Below are 17866 nucleotides of genomic sequence, written 5' to 3'. Positions count from 1 at the left end.
TTTATTATATTTATCAATGATATATCATTGAATATAATGAAAAATCCCTTATATATCAATATGAACCAGTTATACTCTCAAATTTTCAAAAAAAAAAATTCATAGTTTTTGGACATAAAATTTTGTTTTTGGCCAGTAAGCCAATTTATCCTATTAATTGTGCGAACCTAACTCCCATTATTAAACTTTTGTGCTTTATATTTACGTATTAATTCTGCATCTAACTGCCATTATTAAAAATGGATGTCATGACCTTATGTTCTTTTTAAAAAAATAACCTTTTAGAATAATTTTTAAATTTAAACCAAACATATTTATAATTTTATCAGAAAATAGATAATATTTAATTATATATTTTAAAAATGTAATTTATCACATATATGTATACATATATGTACAATATATAGTTGAACATGAAACCGAACAGTAGTAAACAAGACAACTATATATAATGCATGTTTGAATTACACGTATTGTAGCCTCTAGCCTCGGCCACAATAGTGCCTTGTTGAGCAGTGCGCGTGCAGGAGATAGCCATGGCATCGTCTTTGCCTGCAAACTTGATAATCTGTGATCCATCTTTGTTGAGTGTGCAAGAGCTCGTTAAGAATCCTCTTCCCTCTCTTCCTAAACGCTATATTCGTGAAGATCATTATCAGCTCTTTGAAACCCTCACTGATGCAGCACCAATACCTATTCTTGACATGAACCACTTGCTCTCTGGAGAACACACAGAGACTGAGCTCCAGATATTGCACTCAGCTTGTGGAGACTGGGGTATCTTTCAGGTTATAGAATTCGCCTTGTGCCGTTTTGTTTCTTTTTCATTTGAAGCTTGTTTGATCCCAACCTCACATTATTCTCTTCCTGATGAGTTCAAAGGAACATGATGATCACCGCCATGTATAAAGCGTTAGAATATCACTTGGACAGTTCTTTTAGTTTGTGCTTCTTGATTATTTCTTATTTTCATGATGTTTTATGTGACCAGGTTCTGAACCATGGAGTCAGTGAGGAGGAGCTAGAGAATATCAGAAACGAGATTGAAGGGTTTTTCAGGCTGCCACTGCAAGAGAAGATAAAGTTCAAGATAAGGCCAGGTGATGTTGAAGGCTATGGAACTGTAATTAGATCACAAGATCAGAAACAAGATTGGTGTGATAGGTTCTATATGACGGTCAACCCCCTCCACAAACGAAAACCATATCTTTTCCCAGAGCTCCCTTCATCCCTCAGGTTCTCTCTCTCTATCTCTCTCTCTCATCATGCAAATATTCACATGTTTGATTCACACCCAATTTTAATCATGATATCTTGAATATATCAAGAAGTAAAGATGCATGTCAGCGTTATGAAGGGGAAGGGAGAAGATAATAGGGAATAGATAGAAAGAGAATAGAAATAGAAGAGAGAAATTCAGAAGAAGGCAAAGAAAATATGGAAAATAATTAAATAAGAAAATGAAGGGAACAAAACAAAATAATAGTAAAATAAAGGAAATATGGTAGAATGATTTGGGATGAAGGAAAATGGAAATAATCAAGAATAATGAGAAAAATGAATTAGAAAGGAGAATGAAGAAGATAATAATGAATAAATAGAAGAGGATAAAAATAAAAAGATAGTAGAAATAGAAGAGAGAAACTCAAAGGAAGACAAATGAATATTAATTTTTATTCATTCAAAAGACAAATAAAGCAAATACATTAAAATGGTATTTACAGGCCTTAACCTAATTTTAGAAATAAAAGTATTAAAAGCATAATATTCTATAAATTCTAATATTTAAATGCAAATATTCTAAAATAATTTAAAAGATAATATAGTAATCCCAAAGATTATATATATTCAAATTAAATCCTAAGATAATTCTAATAACATAAAAATGTTAAATCTAATTAATTCTATATTCCATCATTTATTCAGTTTAGTTCATTTTTTTGGTATTACTTGATTATTTTTATTGTCCTTCATCTATAGCCATTCTACTATATTTTCTTCTTTTTACTATTATTTTGTTTTGTTTCATCCATTTTCTTATTTAATTACTTTATATTTTTTCGTTGCCTTCCTTCACTCATTTGATTCTTCCTTTGATTTAATGCTAAAACAAAGACAGAAATAAAAGAAATAAAAGTATTAAAAGCATATTATTCTATAAATCCTAATATTTAAATGCAAATATTCTGAAATAATTTAAAAAATGATATAGTAATATAAAAGATTACATTTATTCAAATTAAATCTAAAAATCATTCTAATAAAATAAAAATCTTAAATCTAATTAATTCTATATCCCACCCCACAGCAGCATATCAAACTAGCCTGTGACTTTGATTACTGTATATATATATGTGCAGGACTGTCTTGAATTCATACATACAAAAGGCGCAGAATCTAGGAATGGCACTTCTGGGTCTGCTGGAAAAGGCTCTCAAAATTGAGGAGAGGGAGATGAGTGAGGTGTTTGAAGATGGGATGCAATCAGTGAGGATGACATACTATCCTCCATGCCCAAAACCGGAGCAGGTGATGGGGCTTGGTGCTCATTCAGATGCTACAGGAATCACTATCCTGAGCCAGGTCAATGGAGTGAGCGGCCTTCAGGTTAAGAAAAATGGTGTTTGGCTTCCTGTGAACGTCCTCTCCAACGCCCTTGTTGTCCATGTTGGCGACATTCTGGAGGTTAATTTCCCATCATTCTTCATTATCATCATCATCGTTCAGTCCTTCTGTTGAAGTGTCCTTTTGTTGAAGTTTATAGGCATGCTAGCTATATATGGTTAAAAACGCCCACGTGGTTGTGCAGATTATAAGCAATGGCGCGTACAAAAGTGTGGAGCACAGGGCAACAGTGAATTCAAACAATGAAAGGATCTCCATGGCTTTGTTCTTCCTTGCCAAACTTGAGTCTGAAATTGGACCTGCAATGAGTCTGATAAGCCCAGAAAATCCTCCTTTGTTCAAAAGGGTTGGAATGGAGAAATATGTGAGTGATTTCTTCTCTGACAAGCAGCAAGGAAAGTCATTCTTAGAGCACTTGAGGATCAAACAAGAATATCTCACCAGCACTATATAATCAGCCGTTGTTAATTAGCATAAGTGTGACTCTGTGTATGTCTATCATCTTGTACATGTTTTAAGGTGGTTGATTAGGACTGAATAAAAGTGGCAAGTGATTAAGCGTATGTATTACATTCCTTTGCGTGCAGTTCCGTTTGCAGGTCATATATGTTGTTACACACACACCCACACATGACAAGTAAAATGTATTGTGTCATATACTGTATTATATTCCTGAATAGTTTAATTAAATCTACGTCCGATTATTCGTATTGTCATGCAAGAAAATTCCAGAGAGCTAGAGAGAGAAATGATTTTATGTATTCCACGTGGCTCTCCCTGGGAACATGGCTTTCCAACCTTATCCGGGCAGCCGTAGGCCTACTTGGTAAGACCATTCCACCCTTTGACTTTTGAAGTTGAGGCTGAGGAATGTATAATATTATGAAGATCCCTTGTACGCAAATCTCCTAATAGCAGTTTCTAGATTGGTTACGTAATATCTGCATGGTGAGACAGATATTTTGCGTATTTTTAACGTAGAAATAAACTTCCTATGAATTTTGAAATTACAAGGAATGTCTTCCAAATGTTCAAACAAACAGAGACGAGTTCTTAAGATTTCTACATTAACATGACAATTCAAAATCAAAAACCAGGAGGCTTTGATTTAATAGAAATACCGAAGGGCACAAAATTACCTATCGTGCTACAAAATTAGCATTTTCTTTTCTTATTTGAGAAGAATATGCTGATATGGAAATAAGTGATGATTGCTTAAGTAGTAAACAAGTAAGAGTATGTCAGGTGCAACCTCACGTGTAATTACCCTTGTATCCCGCGTCCCCTTTGAATAATTCTCAATCCATCAGTTCTATCTGACAACTATGTAAAAGCTGCATAACATAACTCTTGACTCTAATGGAGTCTCTGTCGCAGTGTATCAAATACTCAAAGGTGCCGAAACTATTATCTCAAAGTATCTCCATGCCAGCTATTTTCTTCTGTACTTTAGCGCTTTAGTTTATGAAGCTGCCAACTAACTTTGCACTTTAAATTAAGACTATAAAGGCCATTAGCTCAAGAGAAAGATAGTCAAGGGAATATGGCAATAATATTTGGGAGAGATTCAGCTGTGTTTCTGTTCTGGGTTTGTGTTCAGCCATTGAAGCATGTAATTTCTACGATGATAGTGACATCACTTGGGGCGACGTGCAAAGATACTTAAAGGAGGGAAGCTTCCGACACTCTTTTGATGAGGTTTCTGGCTCTTGGATTCCAATCCAAAAGAGAATATCTGTTTTGGAGATTTGACATGAAGATTAAGCTTGTGTCTGGCAACTCAGCTGGCACTGTTACTGTGATAACCCACAAATCTTAAGTAAAATTAAATATATAAGTTTATATTTTAATAATGATTATATAAATTTTTAGAACAAATATGACACTATTGGTGTAGTGGAAGAGTGCATATAAATTAACCAGGAGTTTTACTTTTTCTGCCACTTTACGAAATTACCAAATTGTCTTTATCCCAATGAGATTTTCTCTCTCTCTCTCTCTTATTCTTGTCTTCTTCGAGTCTTCTAGAGCAGAGACAGAACTGAGACTTTCGCACCGAACCCTTGCACTGCCTCTCATCGATCTCCACCACCCTCCTTCTCAACCACCGGCTACGTCGCTGTTCGTGTGAGTCGCCATCATCGGTGCGCTTGTCACTGTTCTTCTGCCACAGCTGCGAGTTCTTCCCCTGTCTCACAGTCGTTCCTCTGTCTCTGTCATTGTTTCAAGTATGCTGAATCTCTTTCTTTTTCCTTGTTGCTTCGTTGTGTGCAAAGACTTGGGTGAGCTGAGATTTTTCTGCCTCTTTGTTCGTTTTATTATCATCGGTATGCCCATCCATTCTTCATTCACAGTGACAGTCCTTCCGTCTTCACTATTCGAAGTGCCTCCTCCTTTCTTTGTTCGTGTGCTGTTAGTCTGTCCAAGGCAATAAGATAATCTCCTCTCTTTCTCCTTTAGAAAATCTCGGTGCGTGTGAATGAGTAATGTTGCAATTGTGTTCTGTGTCCTGCTGGCTGTTACTAATGTAACTAAGAGAGAAGGAAAGAGTATGAATTGAAAATAAATTTCTGGTTTAGTCTTGCTATGTGAATGTGGAAATTGGTATTTAATTTTATTAAGTTAAGACTGATTGGTGTAATAAAAAGAAGAAAATAAGGAAGCTGAATGTTTACTTATATCTGTTAAAGAATTGTGGGAGATAGAATCAAAGAGGAAGGAGTTAATTTGAGCTGAAAAAAAAAATGAAATATTATTGCTCCATAAATTTGATTTGAAGATTTTAAAGAAAGTTTGAGTATAAAATTAATATCAACTATATTTAATTTTGAAAAATATATGATTGTGGATAAGTTTTGTGATAAAAGATAAGAATATTAGAAACTTTTATGAGTGAATTGAAAATGATATATGGTTGGTACTTTGACAAAAGATTAAGGGGAGATGGTATTTTATTCGAATAATGAGCCAAAGGGATTGTTAAGCTTACAGAGCCATTTTATTCTAAAGTTTATTGAATTTTCATGAAAGAAATTGTCTCTTTAATTACATAATTATTTCGAACTTTCTTATTTATTGTTGGGACGTTATTCACTGGAAGTTTTTGGTCTCAGATTTGTTACCTGATGCCGATCTTACCACCGACCTCTGAAGGGCAATATAGTTACATTGGGTGAAAATTCTGTTTGGTACTATCACTTTTTGGTATAAACCTAAGTCGTATGTATTTTTAATTTAAAAAAAAAAAGATTAGTTGCTCCACATATATTATTGTTAGGATTTTATTTTGATCTATATACTGTTGCCGGCTAGAAGGAGCTAAGCTCCTCATTGATACTTTTTTCTAGAAAATTTACTGTAAAATTTTTAAGAGATTGTATTTACAGGAGAGGTTCTGCCGAAATTTTAAAAAAAAATATTGAAGTCTTGTTATGATAATTAATATTAAAAGTGTTAGAATTTTTATATAATCTGATTATTTTTAAAATAAAAAGAATTTTTATTTTAAGATTTATAAAAATGTATGATATAGTTTGTATTTATATCGATATTTTTATTTTTGAGGCGTGACAGTTACTGCGTACTAAGTAAGAGCAAGACAAATCCCTCTTGTCTCTGTCTGTGATCTGGTATTTACAGTGTCTTTTGAATTTTCAGAGTGTTGTTGACTGAGGTTGTTTCTTTTCTTTGATTTTTTTTTTTTTTTGGGGTTCAGTTATCTTCAGAGGGGCCAAACCATTACGAGGTAGATTTTGAGTTTTTGGGAAACGGCAGTGGACAACCATACACAGGTCACACCAATACTCTGGGTAGAGGTTCCAGAAAGCAACAGTTTTATCTTTGGTTTGATCCAACCAAGAAATTTCACACCTATTCTGTAGTATGGAGCCCACAAAACATTCCGTAAGAAGCAATAAACATACACCTCTCCCGACCCAACATTTATTTTTTTAAAAAAAATATTTTTCTTACAATGGAAAAATTATATAAACTATTAATTTTTTTCCTGCTGAAAATACATTCATCCTAAGAACATTAATAGATATGTGATGCATGCTTTTCGTCTAAACCTACCTTCATGCTTATGGTATAGATATTCACTATTGACTTTGTTCATTGATCCGTAATAAACCAAGTTAATCTAACAATATCTCAAACTAAAATGTGCTGAGTAGGAAGCCTCGCACAATTTTTTGCAAAACAAATCTTAAATTCGATCATTAGTCACGAAGTAATTCTTTTAGTTTAAATGTCATTTGTGCCTCACTTTCAAAATAATTTTTTATAAGATTATTTATGTAAAATGTTAAAAGTCACAATCCTTCTTCTCGCCATCAAGCTTCGCATGAGGGGGGTTCCCTTCCCTCACAGGCAACCAATGAAGCTATACGCCAGCCTCTGGAGTGCGGACCAGTGGACAACCAGATGAGAGCTTGACAAAACTAACCGGTCTTGTGCTCCTTTCACTGCCTCCTTCAGCAACTTCAATGTGATAACTACCAATAATCTTCCTAATAACAGTGCTAAGCAGCTCAAAACTCTAAACGTTTTAATGGCAGAAAACTACTCAGTTGGGTGCGCAAGTATTACGTGGTTTATAACTACTGTCAAGATCTCAAGAGATTTCCTCAAGGTCGACCACGCGAATGCAGGCTTTCTAGTTTATAGGTTCCCTTAGGAACAGTCAGCAATGTAATGCACTTGTTTTTCAGATATCTAGAATGTTCATGTTCTCGAGGTCATTGATGTGCATGGTTGTAAATTATTCCTACCCATGAAGATGATCTAGGTTAATGCACAAAGCGAGTACCTTTCGCGACTATCGAGCTGTTATGGGCTGATCGGCTCATGGTTTCTTTCTCTCTGTTTTTTTTTTACTTTGATAAGTGTGATTTAAATTTAAAATATAATATTGGATTTAATATGTCACTGGGAGAAAATTTTATTTGTGCTCCTAAATGCTATTTGTGGTTTTATTTTCGTCTTTTGGTTTTGCTTAAATTTTAAATTTCTTTAAATTTCATCTGATTCTAAATTGATTCATTAGTTTTACATTTGTTTCGATTTTGATCCTTATTTCATTTTATATAGATTAGAGCCATTGATCTAGCACTTGGCTTCTCTCCACTAACCTTTCCTCCACTAACTAAAATGAAATCTGGACCATCCAGATTTGGTGCAGAATAAATTTGGATGGTCCAGATTTAAAGTTTTTATTCTTTATTTATATTTATATTTTATGCTTATTAAATTTAAAATTAAAATTTTTGATAAATCTATTTTATCACCATCAAAATAGTACAGATTTAATTTAGAGGGTCCAAAAATTAATATTAAACTTTTATAAATTGATTATTCAGATTTATTCTGAATAATTCGTATTTAATTTTTTAATTTATAATTTTTTATAAAAATATTTTTTTACAAAGTGTCAGTTGGTAGATTATCTTCACTTTTAATTTATGTTTGTCAAAATAAAAAATAAAAAAATTATAAAAATTAATATTAATTATAAAAAATTAATATTAAATCTGAACTTTTCAAAGTAAATTTGGATTGTCAATTTATAAAATTAAAAAATTTAAAACTAAATTGAATTGAACATATTAAATCTAGACTGTCTAAATTGATGATAAAGTAAATTTATTAAAATTTTAATAAGTATTAAATATAAATATGAATAAAAAATAAAAATGTTAAATGTGGACCATTCAGACTTAGTGTCCACCAAATCTGGATGATCCATATTTCATTTTAGTTAGTAGAGAAAAAAATGGAGGAAAAGGCTAGGGGAGAGAAGCCAAGTCCATTAATCTATTGTATGATGATATGGTGATGATTTCTCCTGATTTTTTTGTATTTTGTATGGCGGAAATAATTAATGACTTATTCTTTAATGATGTTATAATATCAAAAAGATTTACTAGCTTGTCAGTAAAATATTCTTACTTAAATTACAATAAAAATAATAGAAATTTAATTTTACTAGAACTTAATAAATCATCGATGTCAATATTAATATCAATATATTATATAAAAATAAAACATTTAATTACTATTTCTTTATTGTTATTTATTGATGTGACATTCTGAAAAACAAGTCATTTGATTATTATCCTTTTAAGGATTATTCGGATATCGTAGCTAAATCAATTGAGGGCATGAAAATAAAGTCAAAGGCGAAGTTAAGGGACTAATTCCAAACCAACTAATTATGAAAGTGAAATTTAATAAGCTATTTATAAGGGCTCGAATTAAAATTTAATTTTTCTTTTTTATAAATATTTTTTACCTATACAGGATGTTACTCCAGTACGTGGTACGTGTCAATATATGTGCAGGCATTTATAAATATGCATAAACACAAGCTGCTTCTTTGGCTCGGTTTATTTGCTCAACTTATAAGGTATTGGGCTTTGTGATATTTGAATTTGTAATATTTTAACTATTTTACTGGTTAATTCAAAACTAAATTGACTATTATTTTCATATTTTTAGCGTAAATATGCACATTTTTTTTGGTCAACGTGCATCTATTTCTCTATATCTATACTATATCTATATAAGTCCACCTACAATAATGGGATTTGAAATTTTTATGATAAAATAAAATTTAAAACTAACTTTTTTATGCAGGTATAATATAGGGAAAATGAAAATAAAACCATCAAAATATATAAATAAAAATCAATTCCATTGTAATGTCATAATTTTTTTGAAGTTCTTAGATATCTTTCTGACATTAATAATTTTAGGTTAAATGATTTAATTGCACCTTATTTAAAATATAAAAATAATGGGGTTCAAATGAAAAGTTTTGATTTTTTATTTAATTCTTGCGATTTATAGAATAAAAATTGAGATTACTTAAACAAAAATTGTAACTAGTTATTTTCAGAACTTGAACTTCAATAATAAAAGAAATTTCATGTGAAGAGTTGTGATTTTTTATTCAATTCTTATGATTCATATAATACAAGTTGTGATTACTTAAACAAAAGTTGTGATTAGCTATTTTCAGAATTTGGACTTCAATAATAAAAGAAATTTCATGGGGGAAGTTGGAATTTCTTATTTAATATAATTTTTGTGATTTACAAAATCAAAGTTGTGATTGTTTAAATAAAAATTGTGATCGGAAAAATGGATGGAGCCAAAGCCATTATTTGTATTTTAAATGAAGGGCAATTTAGTTATTTAACCTAAAACCATTAATGTTAGAAAGATATCCATGGATTTCATAAAAGTTATGGTATTTTGAGGGACCTAATTGTCATTTATATTTTTTGATGAGATTTTATTATCATTTTTCCTATAATATAAGGAGTATCATTACCACAAAATGCCCTAATACTTGATGGTTATTTTTCTTAATAATTGACTGTTATAAACCGTCAAGTATGGGTGCAACATATATTATAGCTACCCTTATTTGACGGCTAAGAATGATCAAGTATTTGACAGTTATTTTAAAATAGCCATCAAGTATATGCTTATATATTTGTTTTTGTAAGCAAATACTTGACGATTATTTTGAAATAACTATCAAGTATTCCTGATATTTTTTTGAATAAAAACAAAAATAGCTAGTAAACAATCAAAAATGATACAATTGATGTTCCTATTAAAATTACTTTCCAAAAGTATTAAAATTCTTATACCTTTAGCCCTAAATCTTAAAAGATCTATACTCATAGCTAATATGTGAACTAAATTTTCAAAACTAAGTAGCCTAAGGCATAAAAATTGGCAAAAAAAAAAATGTAATGTGTAAAAATGTATATATCTAACTATTAGCCGACCTAACTGCTACTCGACCCACATATTGAACACAATTTGGACCACTTCTTCAAGGATTTCATCTACATGTGTGGCTATATAACAAAAGCAATAGACATCCTTGAAGTATTGTAAGCACAAAGTCACAACAAATTCAAGTTAATAGCTAGCTATTTAAAGTTAGTTAAAATTTATAATTAAAGTGTAATTAAATTTAATATATACCTTGTTAGATAATATGGTAGGGGCATAACTAATAATATCCTTCATAAATTTCATCAGGCAATAACCACAACTATTACTCGATTTGGCTGGAGTGGACACTACAAAAAAAAAAACCACATATCAATGAAATTGTATAACATGTCATGGTTTCTTGATTAAAAAATTGGCCAATTAAATGAATATCTTAATAGTGATCTATTTCTCAGAAGAGTCAAATGCCTTCATGCTGGGGGACATATTTTTGTCGATCGTAGTGCGATACAATACCACATCTCTAAGAAGGAAATATGAAACAAATGTGAGAAATGTATATGTAAGGAAATTAAAAATAACAAGTGAAAAAAATTCAACTTGTTAAAAAATATGACCATATCTTCTCGTTGCTTAATACTATATTAAGGTAATTGAGATACCATATTTTCAGAGTAATAAGATTAACCATAATAAGCACCCAATACCCTATAAGAAGAAATAGTAAGTATTAGCAAACAAGTAAATATAAAAAAAATTTACTCATAACAAGTGTTAGCAACTCACCCTTGGCAGTAAGGAACGAGAATCAAAGTATCCTTATCTGATTCCCTTTCTTGAAATTGATTCAAAAATATTCTTACTTGATCTTCAAGAGATCCTCCTTGGTAATATCGTTGTAGGGATAGACATCATGGGGACTAAGTAGCTTGAACCTTGACTTGAGGCTATTAGGAACCATAAATGAGGAATAAAGGTAACTTGGGTGAAAGAATAAACAAGTTAATATACGCGCGTGCCCGCACACACACATATAATTCAAGTAATTAACTTAGCAATAGTGAAGAATTACTTCAGGTAGAAGATTATCAAACTAGAGCTTGTCATACTATGTTGAGGATTTCATTTAAAATTTCATCTAGGATGACTTCAAATGATGCGTTGCCTAATAGCCCATCATCAAATTAATGATATTCGCAATTAGCACTTGATGAATCATCCTTATAACTAGAGCATAAGTCTTAAGAGAGCCATGAAATTTGTTGTCTATAATAGGCACTAGTACCGGATGCTACAAAACTATGGTTGACTTTTTAAGATAGTCTAACTCCTTGCCCTTCAAGTTGCTTTTCTCCCTTAGTTGCACAACAAAAAAAGTTAGACATTTATATTAAAAGATTCTCAACAATTATTTAAATCATATAAACCTTTCTTTTTGGAAATAGGTTTCTTTGCTGGCTTCAGTAGTCCTATTGTTACAAGGTAGTCAGGCCATGTAATGAATCCCCAACTCATCTCCTACTGTCTCTGCCTTATTGGAAGGATAAGGCAATGGATACTTGGGGTCAATTACAATGAGTAAAGAAACCCTCACACAATTGGATGGGATAGGAAGGTTATGTATTGTATCCTCGATAATCACTTTATATGAAGGATCCTCTACTAGACAGTTGCAATTATACTTGCCCTAAACAAACAATGTCAGTTTCTAAGATAAAAAAATAGTTAAGTAAATTCAAAAGATAAAACATATTACCTAAGGTATTTTTTCTGAAAGGACTGTGCATCTATCTTTTCTTCTAGAGCAAACCTTAGCTAAAATCCTCCTAGGGATATGCCCTTTCAATAGATGTTAATCATCTTCACTTGAGCTTCCAGCTACTGCTCCATCATGGCTTGCTTTTCTCTCAACACTTATTCCTCAGATGAAGAAGTCGGTGTTCGCTCCTTAACCTTGCCAAAGTATTATTTTTTCATGACATTGAAGTTGACACCCCTAACACGACCAGGATGATTAGGGGTCTCCCAACACCTTGGCTAAGATATCTTCATGCTTAGAAAGCTTGCCCTATGAGACTTCCTGATATGAAATCCTATACAAAGTAGATATGATTAGTGTGCATTTTCATAATCAATTATTAAATGATAGATGATGATGATGATACTTACAACTTTTTCAATAATGTCCTTCACATGAGGATTGTTAATAATTTCATATTTGTCTATTCATGCTAATGCCTAGAGTCTTTGGTGGGATATGGTAATATTTGATCTCTCCACCTCCATTTGTCTCTACTCCATGCCTATATACCCCAACCTCTTTGTTCACTACAAAAAAAAATTGGGTATATATAATGCCTTATGTTCAACAGTTATAAGAAAAAATGTTGAATAAGAAAAGGAGAGATTTCAAAAAGATAATATTTAGTGGTTAAAAATATAATTGTTGAATATATATATATATATATATTCAACAGTTAAATAAAAGAATTGTTGAGTAAATCACTACCACAGAAAATACCCATACTTGATGCTTATTTTTCCCAATACTTGACGGTTTTTAATCGTCAAGTAAGGGTGCGACATATATTAAAGAAATAATACTTGACGGTTAAAAACCGTCAAGTATTAATCTTATACTTGATGGTTATTTGAAAACAACTATTAAGTATATGAAGTAAATATGCACTTCCCAGAATAAATACTTGACGCTTGTTTCAAAACAAGCGTCAAGTATTTGAAAATACTTGACGCTTGTTTCCTTATAACCGTCAAGTATTTACAAATACTTGACTCTTGTTTTGAAACAAGCGTCAACTATATTGATACTTGACGGTTATTTTGAAATAACCATCAAGTATTAATGACATAATTTTTTTTTATATGGTGGCTGCTTTTAAAGCAGCCCCCTGCATAAAGACACACATAAAGATAAAAAATAGCCAGCTAGCAACGAAAATAATGCAATATACTGAATGTTTGTAATAGTATATCCTATCTAATTAACATAAAAATTCCTATACATTTAACCTTAAAATCTAAACTTATTTGCAAACTAATGTTTCAAAATTAAGTGGCCTATCCCATAAAAATTGGCTCAAAAATGTGTATATAAATGTAACTAACTATTGTACCGGCCTAAATACTGTTGTTACCCACATATTGAAAACACATTGGGCCACCTCTTCAAGGACCTCTTCTACATGTGCAGTCGTATAACGAACGCAATAGACGTCCTCGAAGTACTGTAAGCAAATAGTTACAACAATTTCAAGTTAATAGGTAGCTAATTAAAATTGTTTAAAATTTATAATTGAAGTGTAATTAAATTTTATATATATACCTTGTTAGATAATGTGGTAGGGGCATGAGTGATAATGTCCTTCATGAACTTCATCAAGCAATAACCACAATCATTGCTCTGATTTGGCTAGAATGGACACTATAAAAAAACACATATCAATGAAATTGCAAAATATAATGAGACAATTTTTTGATTAAAAACTTGACCAATTAAATGAATACCTTAACAGTAACCCATTTCTCTAAAGATTCGAATGCCCTCATCTTAGGGGACACAGTCATGTCGGTCGCAGTGCGATACAACACCACAGCTCTAAGAAGGAATTATGGAATGAATGTGAGAAATATATATGAATGAAAACTAAAATTAAAAAGAAATAACAAGTAAAAAAAATCTAACTTACTTATTAAAAAGTACCACCATATCTTCCCTGTTGCTTGGCTCTCCATTAAGGGGATCGAGATACCATATTTTTGGAGCAACGGGATTAACCACAATAAGCATCCAGTGTCCCCTAACAAGAAACAGCACATGTTACCAAACAAATAAATATAAAAAAGTATTCATTCGTAACAAATATTAACAACTCACCCTTGGCAGTAAGGAGCAAGAAATAAAGTATCTTTCGCTGCTCCCTTTTCTCTTTCTTAGATAGCATATAAGCTGCCGGAGGGAGAAAGGTACAGTTCCCCTTATCTTGGGGTGCTAATTCTTCTCTTATTCCTAAAGAGACCATGTCCAACCTTGCTTTTATGCCATCTTTTATTTTCCTGACACTTGGAGTAAAGTCCTAATAAGACTCTCACAGACATTTTTTTCAATATGCATGACATCAAGAAAATGCCGAACATCCAAGGTGGTCCAATAAGGGAGTTCAAAGAAAATAGATCTCTTCTTCCATCCGGTTGACCCAAGGTGCCTTGCAAATGGTTTACCAAATTCAATATCCAAATCCTTAATCTTCTCAAACAACTCATTACTAGTTAACGGCAAAGGTGTCTTACCTTCTTTTGGATTTCCATTGAACGCTTTTCTCAACCGCTGATAATGATGTTCTTGGTGTAAAAACTTACGATGGCCGAGGTAAACATTCTTTATCCCATGTTGAAGCCTCATAGAATGTGTTCTCTCTTCACAAATAGGGCATCCAAGTTGCCCCTTAATGCTATACCCTGACAGATTGCCATAAGTAGAAAAGTCATTGATTGTACCAAAGAGCATAGCTCTTAAATTAAATCTTTCTTCTCTATACCCATCATATACCTCTATACCTGACTCCCGCATGATCTTCAAGTCATCAATTAGAGGAGCCAAATATATGTCTATGTCATTCCCAGGTTGCTTGGGTCTCGCAATTAGCATGGACAACATTATATACTTACGCTTCATGCAAAGCCATGGAGGAAGGTTATAAATCACCAAAATGACTGGCCAAGTGCTGTGGCTACTACTTTGAATCCCATGAGAATTCATCCCGTCGGTAGATAATGCAAGGCATAGATTCCTACTCTCTTCCCTAAATTCAGGGTACTCATAATCAATCTTTCTCTATTGTGGAGCATCAGCAGGATGACGAAGCATGCCATCTTTTATCCTTTCATCCGCATGCCATGTTAAGTTTTTTGCAATTTTTGCACTGCTATACATGCGTCTAAATCTAGGCACGATTAGAAAATACCATAGTGCCTTCACAGGACTTGATCCATTCTGCTTGTAGCATGAGGCATTACACTTCAGACACTTGGTTAACGACGCATATTCATTCCGAAATAAAAGGTAATCATTAGGGCACGAGTGTATCTTTTCATAACTCATGCCAATTGATTGCAATACTTGTTTTGCATCATATGTTCGACAAGGAAGCTCATTTTCCTTAGGAAGTAATTCTACTTTCAAATACCCAAGCAACTCAGTAAAGCTGGCATCACTCCATCCATGTTTTGCCTTCATGTTGTACAATTTTAACACTGCTGACAACTTTGATGCACTATAATCAGCATACAACGGTGTCTCCGCATCACTTTTCAACTTTTCAAACATTTCCAGATAATCCTTGAGGTCCTCTTCAACTGCTTTGGCCATCTGTTCAAGACAATCTTCCTCAAGTGTGTATGTGTCAAAATTATCAGGAGATGATGCACAGCTTTCACTATGCTTCTGGCTGCAACCAATATCATCTCTTGTCTCTCCATGCATTGTCCAACACTTGTAACTTTGATCCATCCCATTAATCACGAGGTGTTCTTCACAAGTATCTGGACTAACCCGCTTCACAAGACCACACTTTAAACATGGGAAAACAATCCTAGTAGGATCCTCCGCATGCTTAACTGCAAGCTTAACAAAATTTGCCACCTCATCCCAATATTCCTTGGATAGACGATTGATAGACATCCATTCCGTATCCATAATTCCTAGAAAGATTAAGAGGGAAATATGATTAGTGACTTTGACTACTCCTAGATAGTGGGAGAATTAGATACAAAGATCAATTAGTCAATAAGTCACTAACTACATGTTTGCACATTCCCTCTTTAATCTTATTTAAAACTAATAATTATATTTTAATGCTAGCCATTGAAATAATTTTGACAGCATAACAACTTAAAAAATAGAGTTTCTCGGGCCTTATCCCCTCTTCCTATTAATCTAAATGACAACAACAACAACATCCACAACAACAAACACATAAAGTTATATTCAAGAATAATTTAAAAAAATTGATAGTATATATAACGGCTTAAAATGAGTATTACCAAGTCTTTATGCCTTTAAAAAAATCAAGTTATCCATAATGAGACTATATATGATCCAATAACAATAATAACAACATTAATAAGAAATTCAATTTTAATTAAAATCATATTAAACCACATAAAATACTATATAAATATCAATTTAAAATATCAAAAATATTAAAAATAAGGTAATTAGGTGGTATACTATTTTCATATCCTTAATGAATCTCCTCATATCAACAAAATAATTGGATGATCCCGTAATTCAATAATTAAGTATCCAAAAACTCAAAACTTCAAACACTCACTAAGAAGAACAACAATGCAGATCAAAAAAAAAATAACACAAAAATTATTTATTACATATGAAAATCAAAATCAACAACCCATACATTCAAAATGAAGATTAATGATTGGGAAAGCAAGAACCTATCTCAACAAGAAGAGGGAACACCGACTGTGTAGAAAAACAAAGACGAGAGTTTGATGCAGAGTGATAGAGATCGAGAATCCCAACAAACGAGTGCCCACAAGACTTATGGAGGCCGAGAATCAAAAATCCCTCAAGAATCGAGACCGAAAATGTGTTTTTTGGCAGTTAGAGTGACGAAAAATGGGTTTCGGTGGCTCTGGGTTTGTTTCTAAAGACGAAGGATTTGCAGAAATGGAGAGCGAAAAAGAAATTTGGAGGAAATTTAAATGACAATACTTGACGGTTATTTCATAATAACCGTCAAGTATTACATATTTGACGCTTGTTTTAAAACAACCGTCAAGTATATGGCAGACAACTTGACGGTTATTTCAAAACAAGCGTCAAGTATGTGAAAAATTTTAATTTTTTTCTACTATTAATTTGACGTTTGTTTATTGAAGATTGATGTGTAAATTTTTGCTTTATATGATGGTTATTTATAAAAAAACATCAAATATATATACTTGATGGTTATCTTTAAATAACCGTCAAGTATTTACTTAAATATTTGACGCTTGTTTCGTAGAAACCGTCAAGTATTCTCTACCTTTTTTATTTGTCATTTTTTTAAATAAAAATCAATTATAGAGCGTCAATTTTACACCTTTCTGTAGTAGTAAATGCTTCGAAAAAGCGCCTGGTGACATCATTCCATTATTCAATGATTCCCTAAAAAAACTGTTGAATAAACCATCAAAATATTCAACAATTAAATTAAACAACCGTTGAGTAAATGCTTTAGAAATTGCCTTATGACATCATCGAATTATTCAATAGTTCCTTAATCAAAACCGTTGAATAAAAATTTAGAATATTTAATGGTTTTTGTTAAGGAACCATTGATTAAACATGTATTCAACAGTTTTGTAATAAAACGGTTGAATCATAGCATTTAAATTGCCCTTTCATCTTGCAAACCCGTTACTGTTCAAATGCTCAAGACTTCATTTTCTTTCTATAAAACCAAAT

The 17866-nt window shown here is 32.1% G+C and overlaps 1 protein-coding gene, 1 long non-coding RNA gene and 1 pseudogene across 2 annotated transcripts; 2 read left to right on the top strand and 1 right to left on the bottom strand.

The window, feature by feature from the left end:
• Positions 1-496: 496 nt before the first annotated feature.
• LOC129307174 (codeine O-demethylase-like) lies at positions 497-3151 on the top strand. Its single transcript, XM_054948056.1, has 4 exons — positions 497-788; positions 992-1236; positions 2361-2685; positions 2810-3151. Exons 1-4 carry the CDS (start codon positions 537-539, stop codon positions 3077-3079), a joined length of 1092 nt encoding a protein of 363 aa, XP_054804031.1. The 5' UTR covers positions 497-536; the 3' UTR covers positions 3080-3151.
• A 259-nt stretch (positions 3152-3410) lies between these two features.
• Positions 3411-6532, top strand: LOC129305485 (xyloglucan endotransglucosylase protein 1-like; annotated as a pseudogene).
• Positions 6533-13936: 7404 nt separating this feature from the next.
• LOC129305321 (uncharacterized) lies at positions 13937-14410 on the bottom strand. The gene is made up of 3 exons (XR_008591979.1): positions 14276-14410; positions 14088-14198; positions 13937-13996 (listed from the first exon to the last, which is right to left on the bottom strand). It is a non-coding gene; the product is annotated as an uncharacterized LOC129305321 (long non-coding RNA).
• Positions 14411-17866: the final 3456 nt, after the last annotated feature.

The sequence above is a fragment of the Prosopis cineraria genome, unplaced genomic scaffold (assembly GCF_029017545.1).
Source record: "Prosopis cineraria cultivar Desert tree isolate PC_DT_omini unplaced genomic scaffold, ASM2901754v1 PC3, whole genome shotgun sequence".
NCBI classification, from domain to species: Eukaryota; Viridiplantae; Streptophyta; class Magnoliopsida; order Fabales; family Fabaceae; genus Prosopis; species Prosopis cineraria.
This window is presented reverse-complemented; position numbering and strand designations above follow the sequence as displayed.